The sequence below is a fragment of the Oratosquilla oratoria genome, chromosome 13 (genome assembly GCF_046742065.1).
Source record: "Oratosquilla oratoria isolate Oo_2021 chromosome 13, ASM4674206v1, whole genome shotgun sequence".
In the NCBI taxonomy this organism is placed as follows: domain Eukaryota; kingdom Metazoa; phylum Arthropoda; class Malacostraca; order Stomatopoda; family Squillidae; genus Oratosquilla; species Oratosquilla oratoria.
In genome coordinates, this window is record NC_134789.1 from 54,659,494 (window position 1) to 54,677,467 (window position 17,974).

At 45.1% G+C, this 17,974-nt stretch overlaps 1 protein-coding gene across 5 annotated transcripts in view; it reads left to right on the plus strand.

Annotated features, from left to right (window-relative positions):
* Positions 1 to 17,974, plus strand: part of LOC143032430 (3'-5' RNA helicase YTHDC2-like) — a 135,332-nt gene that overhangs the window by 38,276 nt on the left and 79,082 nt on the right. For all 5 annotated transcript variants that reach the window (XM_076197204.1, XM_076197202.1, XM_076197203.1 and 2 more), the window contains exons 14-19: positions 3,971 to 4,098; positions 4,278 to 4,412; positions 4,571 to 4,759; positions 7,477 to 7,596; positions 15,478 to 15,635; positions 15,834 to 15,948. In XM_076197204.1, the coding sequence (XP_076053319.1) occupies positions 3,971 to 4,098; positions 4,278 to 4,412; positions 4,571 to 4,759; positions 7,477 to 7,596; positions 15,478 to 15,635; positions 15,834 to 15,948 (845 nt within the window). The remainder of the gene's footprint in view (positions 1 to 3,970; positions 4,099 to 4,277; positions 4,413 to 4,570; positions 4,760 to 7,476; positions 7,597 to 15,477; positions 15,636 to 15,833; positions 15,949 to 17,974) is intronic.

Below are 17,974 nucleotides of genomic sequence, written 5' to 3' on the forward strand. Positions count from 1 at the left end.
TATATATATATATATATATATATATATATATGTGTATATATATATATACATTTTAACAACCACAACACACTTTAATTCTAAGCCATCAACATCGGTAGACCCAATGGGGCCACATGCAGAAATATGGTACTGCCAAGGACTCGAACTCAGCGATCATATGACAAGCGCCGTAGTAACTAACCAGTTGGTTAGTTACCACGGCAGTTGTCATATGATCACTGATTTCAAGTAAATGCCTTGGTGGATTGAAGAGTGTAATGAGGAATAGACATTTGGGAATGGATGCTAAGAGGAGACTGTATGAAGGAGTGATTGTGCCAACAGCACTGTATGGGGCAGAAACTTGGAACATAAGAGAGGAAGAGAAAAGGAGTTTGAATGTGTTTGAGAAGAGGTGTCTGAGAAGTATGATGGGGGTTACTAGGCTAGATAGAGTGAGAAATGAGGAGGTGAGGAGAAGAACAGGGGTGGAAAGGGAGTTGGGAGATAGGGTTGATGAAAGAGTATTAGGATGGTTTGGACACATGGAAAGAATGAGTGAAGAAAGACTAGTAAAAAAGGTATGGAAGGCAGATATGGAGGGAGTGAACATGAGGGGACGTCGTAGGATGAGGTGGATGGATGGGGTGAAGGGGGCTTTGGGGAAGAGGGGAATGTCTGTTGAGGAAGGACGGTAGAGGACAGAAGACGGGTGAATGGAGAATGGTTGTATATGGATGATGTAATGCATGAGGTGGAATGGGCGGGGGGATGGGGGGTGAGGTAGTATGTGTGAGCAAAATTTGACGCAGCCCGAAGGGATTTCTCCCCATCTTCTCCTTTTATGCATGGGGGGGACAGAGAGGGTGTGTCGGTGATTTAATGAAGCAGCCTTGCTGTGGATGTGGTGTGTCTTGCGACACTGCTTCTGACCCAGGGCAGTGGACAAGGTGCAGGGATGACCCGTCATCCAGGAGGTGCTGAGATAAAAGGGAGGGTGGAGATGTGTGGAGTGTATTGAGGGATGGAATGAGTGGGAATGATATTATGCCTTTTCCTTTTTGGCTACCTCCCTTGTAAGGGGGGGAAAAAGCCTTGATATATGTATGTATGTATGCATGTGGCCCCATTGGGTCTACCGATGTTGATGGCTTAGAATGAAAGTGCGTTGAGGTTGTTAGAATGTATCTCTAATCACTGGGCCCATTCAGTGTTGTACATATATAGGAAGTTGGTGACAGAGTTTGGGAGAATGTGTGATAGAAGAAAGCTGAAGGTAAATGTGGGTTAAAATAAGGTGATGAGATGTTCAAGGGGTGAAAGTGGCAGCAGACTGGAAGTGAGCATGAAGGGAGAGCAACTGGAGGAAGTGGATAGTTTTAGATACTTGGGTGCAAATGTGGCAGGAAAAGGTGGAGTGGAGGTGGAGGTAGAATGTAGATTGAGAGAAGCGAGTAAATGCCTTGGTGGATTAAAAAGTGTAATGAGGAATAGACATTTGGGAAGGGATGCTAAGAGGAGACTGTATGAAGGAGTGATTGTGCCAACAGCACTGTATGGGGCAGAAACATGGAACATAAAAGAGGAAGAGGGAAGAGAGAAGGAGTTTGAATATGTTTGAGATGAGGTGTCTGAGAAGTATGATGGGGGTTACTAGGCTAGATAGAGTGAGAAATGAGGAGGTGAGGAGAAGAACAGGGGTGGAAAGGGAGTTGGGAGATAGGGTTGATGAAAGAGTATTAGGATGGTTTGGACACATGGAAAGAATGAGTGAAGAAAGATTGTAAAAGAGGTATGGAATGCAGATGTGGAGGGAGTGAACATGAGGGGACGTCGTAGGATGAGGTGGATGGATGGGGTGAAGGGGGCTTTGGGGAAGAGGGGAATGTCTGTTGAGGAAGGACGGTAGAGGACAGAAGACGGGTAAATGGAGAATGGTTGTATATGGATGATGATGTGATGCATGAGGTGGAATGGGCAGGGGGATGGGGGGTGAGTTAGTATGTGTGAGCAAAATTTGATGCAGCCCGAAGGGATTTCTCCCCGTCTTCTCCTTTTTATGCATGGGGGGACAGAGAGGGGAGGGGTCGCCGATTTAATGAAGCGGCCTTGCTGTGGATGTATTGTGTCTTGTGACACTGCTTCTGACCCAGGGCAGTGGACAAGGTGCAGGGATGACCCGTCATCTAGGAGGTGCTGAGATAAAAGGAAGGGTGGAGGGGAGTGGAGTGTATTGAGGGATGGAATGGGTGGGAATGATTTTATGCCTTTTCCTTTTTGGCTACCTCCCTTGTAAAGGGCAAAAAGGTATAAGATGTGGTGAAGTATAAAGGAGAAACAGGACTAGAGGAAGAATGAGAATGTTTCAAGGAGGAAGTGCTGAAATGCACAAAAAATTGCATTGTGGGATAAGGAGGAGGGGAGGGAACAGAGAGAAATGCAAGATAGATCAAAGAGTACTAAGGTGATTTAGTCATATGGAAAGAATGAATGAGGAAAGACAAAGAGTGGAAAGTAGAAGTTGATGGAGTAAACGTGAGGGGAAGTGTTAGTAAAAGGTGTGTAGAGAACATGAAGGGGGCATAAGATGCCTAAGATATGTCTGGCAAGCAAGGAAGAGAGAGTGGAAAAGATGGAAGTGAAAGGATGAAGGAATGGCCCAAACTGAAGTGATGTTCTTGTCTGTTCCATAATTTTTTTGAGAAGGTGAGGAAGTGGGACTAAAACAGCTGTGGCTGTTGGGCCCTACTGTGGAGATGCTGTGTCTTGCTACATTGCCTTTGACCTGGGAAGTATTTACCTAGTTGTATTATATGGGAAGGGAGCTATGCTTGTGGTGACCCGTCTTTGTATCTCTCAGCATCAAGTTTTTTCTAAAAATCTTGAATAGTGTTTGCACACACTGTTTCTTTGTCCAATTTGTTCCAAGTACAGACGCTCCTCAACCTACGTTTTAGTTACGTTCCGAACGGCCAAACGTAAGTTGAAAATGAACGTAAGTTGTTACTGTACCATACATCCGTAAATTCTATTACCGTATCTTATAAAACACCCCTAAATCATTAATTATACACATAACATTGTAAAATAATTACATTAATTTCAAATAAATTAAATTCAAGCAACATAAATTGAGATGGTGGAGGAGGAGGAGGAGGCAAGACACGTTCAGTCTGTAGTTTGTGCCATTTAAACAATGGACGCAGCGTCATGCATAAGTATCGTTTGAACTACAGAGAGTGCGCTAAACTAAAAAATTCACTCAAAAAAAAAACCATTTTTTTAGTCGGTTCAAACGTAAAATCGAAAAAACGTAAAACGAATGAACGTAAGTAGAGGAGCGTCTGTATCTATCACTCTGAATGGGAAGCTTTTTTTTTCAGATCTCTTCTGTAATTATCTTTTTTTATTTTTATTTTTTTCGTGTTCTCTTGTTTTTCCATTGTCCCATTTCAATAAGTCATTCTTATCTAAGATTTCCAATCCCTTCATAATTCTATAGATAGTAGGTCTCCTCTTTCCCTTCTTTGTTCCAAAGTTGGTAATTCTAATTTGGCAGGGAAAGGGAGGACCCTTATCTAGGATGGCAAAGATACGAGCGGTGATGAATGGGTTTGAATGGGTGTGGGTTGGATTAGTGTTTTGATATGGCCACTCCCCTTAGAAGGGGGAAAAAGTTCTTTGGTTTGTTTGTACAATTATATATACATTTTCACTTTAATAGAATAAAGGTTATTTCATAGTGGCCCAATAAGCCAATTATGAAATCTTCACCAAATGCTGACAGTTGTTGAAGTTTCTGCCTTGAAATTAATAAACTGAACTGGTTGATAAAGTTTCAGTAGGGAAGATAATAAGTGCTCTTGTGAAATGTACTAAATTATTTTATTCAGGCAGTCAGATCACCTAATTAATTGAATAAAATGAACTGTCTAAAGGATTGATTTGGATTAAAGTTGGCTTAATCAGGTTTATGTTCATTTTATGACAGGTGCCATCCTAATTTTCTTGCCTGGATATGATGATATAGTGACATTACGAGAAAGAATACTTGCTGAAGAGAAGAAATTCCTTCCTGGTGGAAAATATATAATATTTTGCCTACACTCAAGTATGCAAGTGAGTAAGAAGATAGTTCAATTTGAGCTTTCCATAATATTTACAATATTTTATTATACTGCTTTACTTATTGCTATTGTGATTGAATAAACTGAATATATTATTTTTCCAAAAGTTATGTATTCATATTTGACATGTTTCTGTGCTACAACTTTCACATTATTTCTAATTGCCCTCAGTCAAGTGATCAAAAACGAGTCTTTCGACCAGCACCCACCGGTGTCCGCAAGATTATTTTATCGACAAATATCGCAGAATCTAGCGTAACCATAAATGATGTAGTTTATGTCATTGATTCTGGAAAAGTCAAGGAGGTAGGAAAGTTTTTCTGTTTGATTGTAGAAGATTTTGTTTGATTGTATTTCATTTATCATCACTGTGCAATTTATTATAACTTGGTAGCCTTAAAACAGTAGTGAAGCATGATCACTTCCTTGTTACCAATAACCAAATGGGATATTTATTTAAACAGATCAGTTATGATGCCATAGCAGGTGTTTCATGCCTGAAGGCTGTATGGATCTGTCAGGCATCAAGTCAACAGAGAAAAGGCCGAGCTGGAAGATGTCAACCAGGGATCTGTTACCACTTGTTCTCTAGAACAAGATTCGCTTCACTTAGACCATACCAGACACCAGAAATACTCAGGACACCTTTGCAAGTAAGAGAAGTATAATATTGCAAGTGATAGGAGTATAATATTACTATAGGCCTCAGTTTGGACAACTTGTATCTTATTCTGGCTGCCCCATATCAGTGTCACCCTCTTCCACTTGTATTCTGGCATTTATGAGGCTATTTTATTCATCTGTGACACCCTTGGCAGTGAAGCACCATAGCCTATTTTGATTAACCTTCCAGTGTCTATATGAGGTGAAAGTGGTTATAAAAATGATGAGAACAGATAAAGCACCTAGGTTGGATGGGTGCCATGTGGAGTGTCTAAAAAAGGAAGGTACAGTGAGGGTGGACTGTCTGGTGAGGTTTAATGATTGTCTATAAGAGGGTAGAGTGCCGGAGGAATGGAACCGTGCTTGCATAGTTCCACTTTACAAAAGAAAAGGGGACAAGTGTGAGTGTAGTAGTTTCAGAGGGAGTTTGTGGATTGTAGTTGGGAAGGCTTATGGTAGGTTTTTGATTGAAAGGATTAGGAGAGGAACAGGGAATAATTGGTGAGAAACAGTGTGGGTTTAGGACAGGTAGGGGTTGTGTGGATCAGATTTTTGTGGTAAGGCAGATATGTGAGAAAACTTAGGAAAAGGTAAGGATATTTTTTAGGTTTTTATGGATTTGGAAAATGCTTATGACAGGGTAGACAGGAAGGCACTGCGAGGTACTGCAGATATATGGGATAGGAGGAACGGTGTTGAGAGCAGTCAAGAATTTTTACAAGAGAAGCCTGTGATGTATGAGGGGGAGTGGTTGGGGGATGGGAGTAAGGGAGTATGTGTGAAAAATAAATTGACCAGCCTGAAGGGATTTCTCCCCGTCTTCTCCTTTTCTGCATAAGGGGACAGAGAGGGGGGAGGGGATCACCGATATAATGAAGTGGCTTTGCTTTGTATGTGCTGTGACTTATGACACTGCTTCTGACCCAGGGCAGTGGGTGAGATGCAGGGATGATCCTTCATCCAGGAGGTGACAAGATAAGAGGGTGGGTGGGAGTGGAGTATGTTTGGGATGGGATGGGTGGGAGTGGAGTATGTTTGGGATGGGATGGGTGGGAGTGGAGTATGTTTGGGATGGAATGGGTGGGAGTGGTTTTTATGCCTTTGTTTTTGGCTACGTCCCTTGTATATGTATGTACGTATATACCTCCCTTTGGTATATGTATGTACGTATGTATATAGTAGAGCCTGTGTTAGAATTAGAGATGGAGAGAGTGGATGGTTTGAGATAAAGGTGGGACATCGCCAGGGATGTGTCATGTCGCCTTGGCTTTTCAATTTATACATGATGGGGTGGTGTGAGGGTAATAGAGAAGGGGATTGGAGATGGTTATAGAAAATTGAGAAAAATGAGAGATAAACCAGTTGTTGTTTGCTGACAACTCTGCACTTATAGCAGGATCAGAGGAGTGATTAAGGAAGTTAGTGACAGAGTTTGGGAAGGTGTGTGAAAGAAGGAAATTGAAGATAAATATGGATAAATGTAATGTGATGAGATGTACAAGGGAAGAGGATGGCAGCAAATTGGATGTATTAAGGGAGAGAGACTGCAGGAAGTGGATAGCTTTAGATACTTGGGTGTGAATGTGGCAGGAAAGGGAGGGGTAGAGGTGGAGGTAGAATACAGATTGAGAGTAACAAGTAAATGCCTTGGTGGATTAAAAAGTATAATGAGAAATAGACATTTGGGAGTGGATGCTAAGAGGAGATTGTATGAAGGGGTGATTGTGCCAACAGCACTGTATAGGGCAGAAACATAGAACATAAGAGTTTTAATGTGTTTGAGATGAAATCCCTGAGAAGTATGATAGGGGTTACTAGGATGGATAGAGTGAAAAACGAGGAGGTAAGGAGGAGAGCAGGGGTGGAAAGGGAGTTGGGAGATAGGGTTGTTAAAAAAGTATTAGGATGTTTTGGACACATGGAAAGAATGAGTGAAGAAAGTTTAGTAAGGTGTGGAAGGCAGAGGTGGGAGGAGTGAACATGAGGGGGACAACCAAGGATGAGATGGATGGATGGGGTAAATGGGCATTGGGAAAGAGGGGAATGTCTGTTGAGGAAGGAAGATAGAAAACAGAAAATAGGGGTGAGTGGATAATGGTTGTGTATAGATGATGGTGTGATGCATGGAAGGGTGGGGTGAATGATATTTTGATGCAGCCCAAAGGGATTTCTCTCTGTCTTCTCTTTTTCTGCATGAGGGGACAGAGAGGATGGGTTGCCAATTAAATGAAGTGGCCTTGCTGTGGATGTGCTGTGTCTTGCAGCATTGCTTCTGACCCAGGGCAGGGGGCGAAATGGAGGGGTGACCCGTCATCCAGGAGGACCCAAATTAAGAGGGAGGGAGGGGGTTGGGTGGGAGTGGAGTATGTGGGTAAGAAATGGGTAGGAGTGGATTTTATGCCTTTGTTTTTGGCTACCTCCCATGTAAGGGGGAAAAAGCATTTGGTATATATATATATGTCTATATGACATTTATTTTGGCAGTTACCAGGTGATTTTATTTGATTTAGGGAAACTCGTTACTGATGTAACAGGTTTAAGCTTATCTTGAGTAACCCATATAAGTTGTTGTTTAACCTTTCTGTGATCTTGGGCATACTGTGACCCCTTCCATGTCAGTTATGTATTAGTATTTTTTGACTGTACAATAATAATTGAACATGTAACCTAATTTACCTAATGCAACCCTTTCACCTGTTTTTGATAGGAACTGTGTTTGCACACAAAACTTCTTGCTCCTGCCAACATGCCCATTGCTGATTTTCTAGCCCGTGCTCCAGAGGCACCTGCCTTCATGGTCGTCAGGAATGCTGTGCAACTTTTGAAGGTTTGTATTTATTTACCTGGTTGTATTACACTGGAAGGGAGCTATGCTCATGGTGATCTGTGTTTGTATCTATCAACATCAAGTTTTTTCTTAAAATCTTGAATAGTATTTGCACACACAGTTTCTTTATCCAAGTTACTCCTGATATCCAGTACTCTATGTGGTTTTTTTTTTTTTTTTTTTTTTTTTTTTTTCTCCAGATCTCTTCTATAGTTATCCTTTTTGAGTTTCTTTTCATGACCTCTTGTTTTTCCATTGTCATTTTTTAGTCAATCATTCCTATCATGGATTTCCATCCCTTTCATGATTCTAAATATAGTCAGTAGATCACCTCTTTCTCTTCTCTGCTCCAGTGTTAGTAGTTCCAATTTCGATAATCTTTGTTTGTATGTTAATTTGGAAAGAGCTGGTGCCAACTTTGTTGTTGCTCTCTGTATTCTTTCTAGTTTCCTTATATTCTTTTTAGTACTTGGTCTTCATAGTGTCGCTGCGCATTCCAGTTTTGGTCTAACCAATGTAACTAATATTTTTTTAATAATTTCTTCATCCAAGTAGTCAAATGCCTTTCATTGACCTTAATTGGTTGAAGGTTTCTCTGACTATTTTGTTTATATGTTTATCCTGTGTCATATCTTTGCTGATTATTACTCCAAGGTCCCTTTCAGAGTGCACTTTTTTTTATTTTTTCTTCACCAATTTTATATTGTTCCGAAGAATACAAACTCTCCGGTACTCCTTACAATAGGATACTTTCACGTAGCGCAAATATTTCTACCGCTAAATTAAAATCCTCACTCTGTGGGTCTGGGCAACGCTTATCCTCAGTAAGGGGCCCTATTGGGGCAAGGGGGGGGGGGCCCTTGCCCTCCACCCCAAGTCTCGCACACTATAACCATTCTCTTCGCGGTAGTGAACGAGTTAACATCTCTCAACTATACATGTTTAGTTTTTATGGGTTTCCCCCTTAATGGGCCGATTCTCAGTCAAAATCCATTATTAGCACGACAGCGAACCGTTAATTAATCAACGGTTTAATATTTATGTATGTGCCAAAAATCAAGCAACCCGCTTCGATTGTCGCCAGCTCACTCCCAGGACGCTAAAGAGTTCGTCTTCTTTCAATTTCATCGGGGTTTCCCTACGCCATCCTGTGTCCTGGAATTTATTGAGTGCCATCTCCCTTTCCTGTATTATTCCCTTAACCCCCACTGGGTATCCTACCCTTCACTGTAAGTATGGAATCTGGCTACAGTATTGTTGTTGTTCAAGATGGGTTGTGTGCCTTCGCCGAAGGCACACAACCCTTACTGCCACCCCCTTACCGCCAGCCCAAGTGGATCCTCACATTTGGTGTATCAAGTGTATAGCTCTCAAGTGTTCACCTTCATCCCCGTGTGAGACGTGCATTCAGTGGGATGGTAGTCAGTGGTCCGTGTACTTTCATGTTCACAGGAATGCACATGCAGGGAAACAGGTGCGCAAGCATAGAAAATGGCTTCCCTCTTCACCCCCCAAAAACAAGAGAAGGCAGACTACGTCTTTAGAGGAGACGAGCAATTCTCTCCCTCCTCCAAAGCGTAGTAGACAGGAAAGTGGTACAACGTCCACCTCGAGTCATTCTCAGGCCAAGTTGTCCTCTATTCCTTTGACCAGGACGGTTAGCGTAGACGGGCATGCGCCTCAGGCCACCTCTAGCTACCGCTCCTGTACGAGATTTTTCCCGGATGTGGTCGCTTGCGGCTTGCCCTTGACCCATCCCAGAAACTCGACTGTCCCTCCTCCAACGCGTAGTAGACAGGAAAGTGGTACAACGTCGACTTCGAGTCATTCTCAAGCCAAGTTGTCCTCTATTCCTTTGACCAGGACGGTTAGCGTAGACGGGCATGCGCCTCAGGCCACCTCTAGCTACCGCTCCTGTACGAGATTTTTCCCGGATGAGGTCGCTTGCGGCTTGCCCCCGACCCATCCCGGAAACTCGACGCCGGCATGGACAAAGAACCCGGGTTCGAAGACAAAGAGCCCCTTAGTCTCTTCTATTCAGGAATCCCGCAGTACGCATAACACCCACCCTAGGAAGAGCCGGGTGATCAACGGTGACCTTTCCATGCCCTTTGATCACGAGGACAGAGATCAGGGACGAGGTTGCAGACGCGGTGTTTCTCGTTGACCGGACAGACGCCAGCTACGACGGCGACGACGTCCACAGCACCGGGGATGAAAGGGCAAGTTGCCAAAATTCGCAGGATTCCCAGTTGGAATCCCCGATGGTTGTTGAACCCTCCTGCTCAGAGATCCTCTCTAAAGTTAGGAGAGCTAATCAACTGAGCCTTCCACAAGAAGAGGAAGTCACGTTCGAGTCTGAAATCTTCAGGACGGGCAATTCTCAAACAACGAAACTGCCTCCAATCCAACTCCCATGGAGTACACAGACGGTACAAGCCATGAACCAGGCCTCTGACGCACTCACCACCCGGGCAACCGAAAAACCGCGCTGGCGCTCTGTTCCAGTGGAACAGCAAAAACGCTTCTACTTCCCATCAGGGACAAACCTTGATCCCGGCTCGGTTACCAGAGCTTGTCAAAGCGGACGTGGATTCACTGCTCAGAAGAAACGTCATCCTTTCCGGCAGAGAATCCAGAGACCTCGTTCAGGGCCTGGCTCTCTCTCTCGCGGTGCACTTCTGGCTGGAATGCGTCTTGGCTTCAGTAAGGGAGTTTTTACCCGAGCTGCAACCCCAAGAGGAATGCAACCTCCAGTCTCTATGGGAAAGCTCGAGCAGAGCTCTGAAGCATCGAGCGGCCTGCCTCTTGACGTCTTGGGCCAACATTGGGTCCCGCAGGAGAGACATCTTCTTAGGAGACCCCAGTGATCCCCTCCTCAGAGAAATTTATGCTCCATTGAAGAGGGCCCCCCTTCTAACCCGCATACTGATTCCCCCGGACAAGGTGGATTGAGCAAGCACTAGCAAAAACCAACTGAGCCATAACAGAGCCATCGAGAGAGTAGCCGTCCCTACCTCGAGGCCAAGGCCAACCCCCCCATCAGCCCATAGGACCCCTCAGCCGCAAAGACAGCTGTTTCCTCACTCGAAGAATGAAGAAAGGCCACCCCTCCACTCCAAGTCGAAAAGGCAGACAGGAAAGCCCCGTCCCTTTACGACTAGAGATCCTAGACGCAAACATTATAGAGGCTCCGGACTCCCTCACAGGAATCCTAGGAATTCGCCAGCCCCTCCGCACAAGATAGGGGGTTGCCTCTCCCTCTACTGGAGAGCATGGGAAGAGGCCGGGGCAGAAGACTGGACCTTCCAAGTCATCAAGACAGGCTATTGTCTTCCCTTTCACACTGTCCCAAACCTCTCCCCCTATCCCATCCAAGTCAGCAGCTACCACCCGGACTCGGCTCGCGGGCGGGCCCTAGCGGAGGAAATCTCCGTTCTGCTCCAGAAAGGAGCTTTAGAGGAAGTCTCGACTCCGGACCCAGGGTTCTACTCAAGGCTATTCCTAGTAGAAAAGACAACAGATGTGTGGAGACCAGTCATCGATTTGTCTCCACTCAACGTCATCGATTTGTCTCCACTCAACAAGTTCCTTTCCCTGATGAAGTTCCGACTGGACACCCCAGAGTCCTTAAGGGCACCTATCAGGCAAGGGGACTTCATGGTGTCACTGGACCTCCAAGATGCCTATTTCCACATACCAGTGCATCCCTCCTCCAGGAAATTCCTCAGAATCGTCCACAGGGGCAACACCTTCCAGTTCCCTTGCCTCTGCTTCGGACTTTCCACAGCACCCCAAGTCTTCTCCAGTGTGTTCAACCTCGTTTCAGCGTGGTCCCACTCCAGGGGAATTCACCTACTCCGTTACTTGGATGACTGGCTGATCCTTGCACATTCTGCCCAGCTATGCCAAGAACACCTGAGAATGGTCCTAACCTTTGTCCGGAAATTGGGCACAGTAGTCAATCCGGAAAAGTCAGATTTCTTACCAAGACAGAGAGTCACGTACCTGGGTATGGTCCTGGACTCCTCCCTAATGAAGTCCTTCCCAGTAGAAAAGGGGATCCAGAATCTCGCTTCTCTAGTTGCACAGGCACTATCGACCAGGTTCCTGACGGCGAAACAATGCCAAATCCTCCTGGGCCATATGGCCTCCGTAGAGAGATTAACCACTTCAGTACGGGACTTAAATCTCGCGGGCAGCAGCCAATGCCAGCCATATGACGTGTCGTAATAATACTCGCATCATAAAATATAGTCACCGCTTATATCGATCGTTCTCTCTTTCACCCGTGAATTTTGAAAACCACAGAGAATGGGATTCAGGGCGCATTTGGGAGAATGTAAAAACACAGGGGCGACTACAATAAATATAATCAAGACGCCGATATGGCAGCGTCACGAATCCACTTGCTCCTCATGACACCTACGTGTGTGGCACCGTATGGAAGGGGTTAATCCCCAGGAGTAGACAGTGGCTCCTCAAGTCTCAGTGAGCCCCGCAAGAGGGAGAACCCCTACAACACATCTCCCTCACTGAAGAAGTCAAGGATTCTCTTCTCTGGTGGAAGGCCCGTGCAACCTGCTCATGGGGATGCCCTTCGGCCCATCTCCCCCAGAAGTCCTCCTGTTCTCCGATGCCTCCAAGGAGGGCTGGGGAGCCCACCTCAACGACGATCACATCAGCGGTTCCTGGTCCACAGTCGAGCGGACAGCCCATATCAATGGGCTTGATTTGAAAGCAGTACTCCTGGCTCTCCGTCACTTCAAGGATCAAGTCTTGGGAAAAGTAGTGGGCATAATGTCGGACAATTCCTCGATAGTAGCCTACCTGAATGAGCAAGGGGGGAACAGTCTCCCAGGAACTATGCCTTCTGACAATGGACATCCTCAACCTAGCCAAGAATCTCCAAGTGTCACTCAAAGCCCGCTACATCCCGGGGAAGAGGAATGTCTGGGCGGACCACCTCGGCAGAAAGAATCAGATAATCAGCACAGAATGGTCCCTCTATCGAGAGGTAGCGAACTTCATCCTCAGCAAATGGGGCTCCCCTCTAGTGGACCTTTTTGCAATGAGATGGAATCACCAACTCCCAATATATTTCAGCCCTCTCCCGGACCCTCTGGCAGCAGGAGAAGATGCTCTTCTGCAAAGTTGGGACAACCCAGACTCCTACGCTTTCCCACCATTTCCCTTGCTCCAGAAGGTACTCCTGAGAGCAAGACACGCATCCTACCTTCGGATGACTTTGATCGCTCCCTGGTGGCCCGAAGCCCCATGGTTTCCAGACGCCCTCGAGCTAGCAGTAGAAGAGCCTCTGGCCCTTCAGGGAAGACCAGATCTTCTGCATCCACCCATCAACGGGGCTTGGCACAAGAACCCTTCAGCACTCAATCTTCACGCGTTCAGACTATGGTCCGGATCCTCCTAAAGAAGGGTTTTCCCAGAGAAGTGGCGGAGGACATGTCCGCTCCTATTTGCTCTTCCTCAGCTAACCTTTATCAAGGGAAATGAAATGCCTTTGCAAAATGGTGCCACTCCAGGAAGATAGTCCCAGATCGAGCCACCATTCCTGAGATCGCCTCCTTCCACTTCCTCAGGAAGTCCAAGAAGATCTCCCTCTCGGCAGTACAAGGCTATAGGGCAGCTCTAACTCAGGTGTTTTCTCTGAAGGGCATGGTCCTAGCCCTTTCACTGGAAATTTCCATGCTCTTCAGGCACTTCAAAGATCATGCCCCCCCCCAGGGAAATCAGTTCTCCTCCACGGGATGTGGCATTAGTCCAGAACTCTCTGCAGGGTCCCCCTTACGAACCCCTCCGAGAGGCACATCTGAAGGACCTCACCTTGAGGACAGTTTTTTCTGCTAGCCCTGGCATCTTCCAAGAGAGTAGGGGAGTTACACGCCATCTCTTATAGAGTCGCCCATTCCAAAGGATGGAAAGAGGTCTCCTTCACTTTCATGCCTCAATTCATTGCCAAAAACCAAGATCCTGCCAAATCCGACCCTAGATTCTGGTCCTTTAGTGTTCCGTCCTTAGACGAATTTGTAGGGGGAGAACAGACTGAAACAGTACTATGCCCGGTACGAGCCATCCGGACCTACCTCAAGAGAACCGAACATCTTCGACCAGAATTAAAGAGGTTGTTCATTTCTACTAAAGGTAGACCGAAGCCCATCACTAAGAATTCCATTTCTTACTGGACAAAGGAAGTCATCTGCAGAGCCTACGACATGAACCACACAGATTGCCCATGACCTTAGGGCAGTAGGGACCTCCCTAGTCTTCAGAAAGAATCTGTCAGTCAACCAGGTTCTTCAAGCAGGTATATGGAAGAGCCAAAATACGTTCACTTCCTTTTACCTCAAAGAAGTTATGTGGGAATCTTTAGGGAACTTAACTTTGGGCCCCAATAGTGGCCGCCCAAGAAGTCCTGAAATGATATACCCCTCCTCAAGAGCACACAGCTGACCCTGACAACTCATCCAGGTTCTGGCTCGGCAACTGCAGGGATAACTTTCCAAAGTCCTTCTCATACTCCTACATTCCCGTACCTCAACCGCGGGCTCTCAAGCATTCCAAGGGAATCAATTCAAGCCCTTCAGTGGTACGAAAGTGATTATAACCTGTCTGTCTCCACTCCAGGGAACAGAAAGGGGTGCACTTCAAAGTGAGGGGAATGTATAGGGGTCTGGTCAACATAGTCTTAGCACACTAGATTTTCCTTACGGCGGTTTTCCAGGCTAGATAACAACTTCCTTCCCTCCTAAGTCCGAGTCGCCTATTGTAAGGAGTACCGAAGAGTTTGTATTCTTTGGAACAAATGTAATTTTTGCAGGAAAATTAATTTTTCCCTGATACAAACCTGAGGTACTCCTTACCTTTAATGGCCCTCCTCAACCACCCCTCTAAACAGTTCCTTCTCCTTGCCTGACAAACCTTGTGCTTAATTTCATACCTGGCTCAGAGAATGGTTATAGTGTGCGAGACTTGGGGTGGAGGGCAAGGCCCCCTCCCCCCCTTGCCCCAATAGGGCCCCTTACTGAGGATAAGCGTTGCCCAGACCCACAGAGTGAGGATTTTAATTTAGCGGTAGGAATATTTGCGCTACGTGAAAGTATCCTATTGTAAGGAGTACCTCAGGTTTGTATCAGGGAAATATTAATTTTCCTGCGAAAATTACATATTTTTTGAGATTCTGTTTTTACTTTTTCCAAACTCCATTATGTTACATTCCATGATGTTGAAGTTCACTTCCCATTTTTGAGTCCATTTCCAGATTTTGTCCAGGTCTGTGTGCAGTTGTGTGTACTGTACTGTTTCCTTATGTTGTTTATGCTTTATATAACTAGATGCATAAACATAAATGCAGTGATCATTCTCCTTTTCATTATTTTTATTCTTCTTTTTCTTCTTCATCTTCCTCTTCTCCTCCTTCATCATCATCTTCTTCTTCTTTGGATTCTTCTTCTTCTTCTTCTTCTTCTTTGGATTCTTCTTCTTTCTCCTCCTCCTCCTCCTCCTCCTCCCATAAGGGGTTTAAGACCACATACTCCCACTTGTTTAACCACTTCCATACGGTGACGCCTACGCAGGCGTCATGAGGAGCAAGTGGGTACGCGATGATGCCAACGTCGGCGTCTTGATTATATTTATTGTAGTCGTACCTACGTAACCTCCATTCTCTCTAAACTGGCTTCATCATATTTTCTATGGTTATCAAAATTCACGGGTGAAAGAGAACGAACGATTGAGCACTGACTTTATTTTTTATAATGCGATTATTATGACGCAACATCGCACGTCGGGCAGCTAATGCTGCCAGACGTGCGATGTGCCCTGGAGTGAAGAGGTTAACAATGGCTTTGATTTCATTCTTAGAGCATGGATGCCCTTGATGGGTGGGAAGATGTGACTGAGTTGGGTCACCACCTGCTGGACCTACCACTGCCACCTCGCTTGGCCAAGATGGTCCTAACTGCAACAGTACTAAAGTGTCTTGATCCAGTTCTCACCATTGCAGCATGCCTTGCCTACAAGTAAGATCATGTTTCTTCTTCATTTTGATGTTTGTGCTTATTTATATTTGTTAACTATAAGCAAGGTTGCTGGAGGTGAAAGTGACACAAGCAGTATAAAGTTTGAGAAAGGATCCTTCATGCACTTTGTAATGGGTATCTTTACCAGCAAATACTGTATTACAGAAGACTTGTCACTAAATAAAATATTCTTTTCAGAGACCCATTTACACTACCCAAACACCCAAGTGAGAAAAGAAATGCAAATAATATACGCAAGAAGTTCGCTGCAAATACCTTCAGTGACCACATGGTGTTACTCAGAACATTCCAGGTGAGTGAGACGTGTTTAGTCTATGTTCAGAAATATGGAAAAAGATTGTATATTGATACATACATATACCACAGGCTTTTTTTCCCCCTTATTAGGGAGGTAGCCAAAAAACAAGGGCATAAAAACCACTCCCACCCATTCCATCCCTATCATACTCCACTCCCCTCCACCCTATTCCCTACCTCTATCTTGGCACCTCTTGGATGACAGGTCATCCATGCATGCGTGGATATTGATAAGAATTAAATAACTAATATATTCAAAAGGCCTTTTATCCATATAAGAGAGGTGATGAGATGTACAAGGGGTTAAAGTGGCAGTAGACTGGAAGTGAGCATTAAGGGAGAGCGACTGGAGCAAGTGGATAGTTTTAGATACTTGGGTGCAAATGTGGCAGGAAAAGGTGGAGTGAAGGTGGAGGTAGAATGTAGATTGAGAGAAGCGAGTAAATGCCTTGGTGGATTGAAGAGTAATGAGGAATAGACATTTGGGAATGGATGCTAAGAGGGGAATGTATGAAGGAGTGATTGTGCCAACAGCACTGTATGGGGCAGAAACATGAAACATGAGAGAGGAAGAGAGAAGGAGTTTGAATGTGTTTGAGATGAGGTGTCTGAGAAGTATGATGGGGATTACTAGGCTAGATAGAATGAGAAATGAGGAGGTGAGGAGGAGAACAGAGGTGGAAAGGGAGTTGGGAGATAGGGTTGATGAAAGAGTATTAGGATGGTTTGGACACATGGAAAGAATGAGTGAAGAAAGACTAGTAAAAGAGGTATGGAAGGCAGATGTGGAGGGAGTGAACATGAGGGGACGTTGTAGGATGAGATGGATGGATGGGGTGAAGGGGGCTTTGGGGAAGAGGGGAATGTCTGTTGAGGAAGGACGGGAGAGGACAGAAGACAGGGGTGAATGGAGAATGGTTGTATATGGATGATGTTGTGATGCATGAGGTGGAATGGGTGGGGGGATGGGGGGTGAGGTAGTATGTGTGAGCAAAATTTGACACAGCCCGAAGGGATTTCTCCCCGTCTTTTCCTTTTATGCATGGGGGGACGGAGAGTGGGGGTCGCCGATTTAATGAAGCAGCCTTGCTATGGATGTGCTGTGTCTGGCGACACTGCTTCTGACCCAGGGCAGTGGACAAGGTGCAGGGATGACCCGTCATCCAGGAGGTGCTAAGATAAGAGGGAGGGTGGAGGGGTGTGGAGTGTATTGAGGGATGAAATGGGTGGGAATGATTTTATGCCTTTTCCTTTTTGGCTACCCCCCTTGTAAGGGGGAAAAAGCCTTGGTATATGTATGTGAGAGAGAGGTGACCAAGTCAAAGAATAAACTCAAATCATACCTATACCACACCCATCTCACACCCATCCAAGAATCCATTCATTGTTCCTCCCAATGTAGCTTCTCATGGATTATTGGTTAAGTGTCCTCTGCCCACTGCATGGGTCAGAGACAATGCAGCAATACAAGACCTCTGTAGCATGGTCACCACCCAGCACCAAGAAGATACCAACACAGAATATGCATGACCATGACAAAAGACACTGAACGGCATCTTACACTGCCCTACCCTAGTCATACCCAGGCAACAACATGTTGTTCACCCTTGAGCAGCTTATAGGTCAGTATGATGGCTGTTGCCAGTTACCTAGAAACCATGGGTCTCATGCAAGAGACCTAGGACAGCAAATTGATTGGTTAGTTGGTCTATCATATCTGACAATTTTCTCCATCCCCATTCTTGGTCTTAACTCCACATTATTTTTTATTATTATTATCATTTTTTTTTTTTTTTTTCCCAACCTTAAATTCTACTTAAATTCTACCACACTTCTCAAACAAATTTAGGACCTGTCTTTCTGTCTTACTTCAATCATCTGTGCTCTATACAGTGCCATGGGCACAATCACTAACAGCAAACTAGATACTATGAGATACAAAGCCAGGACACCACGAATGTAGCTCCCCTTCCTGGAAGATTACAACTAGGTGAATACAACCGTCTCTTTGTGTTCATTCC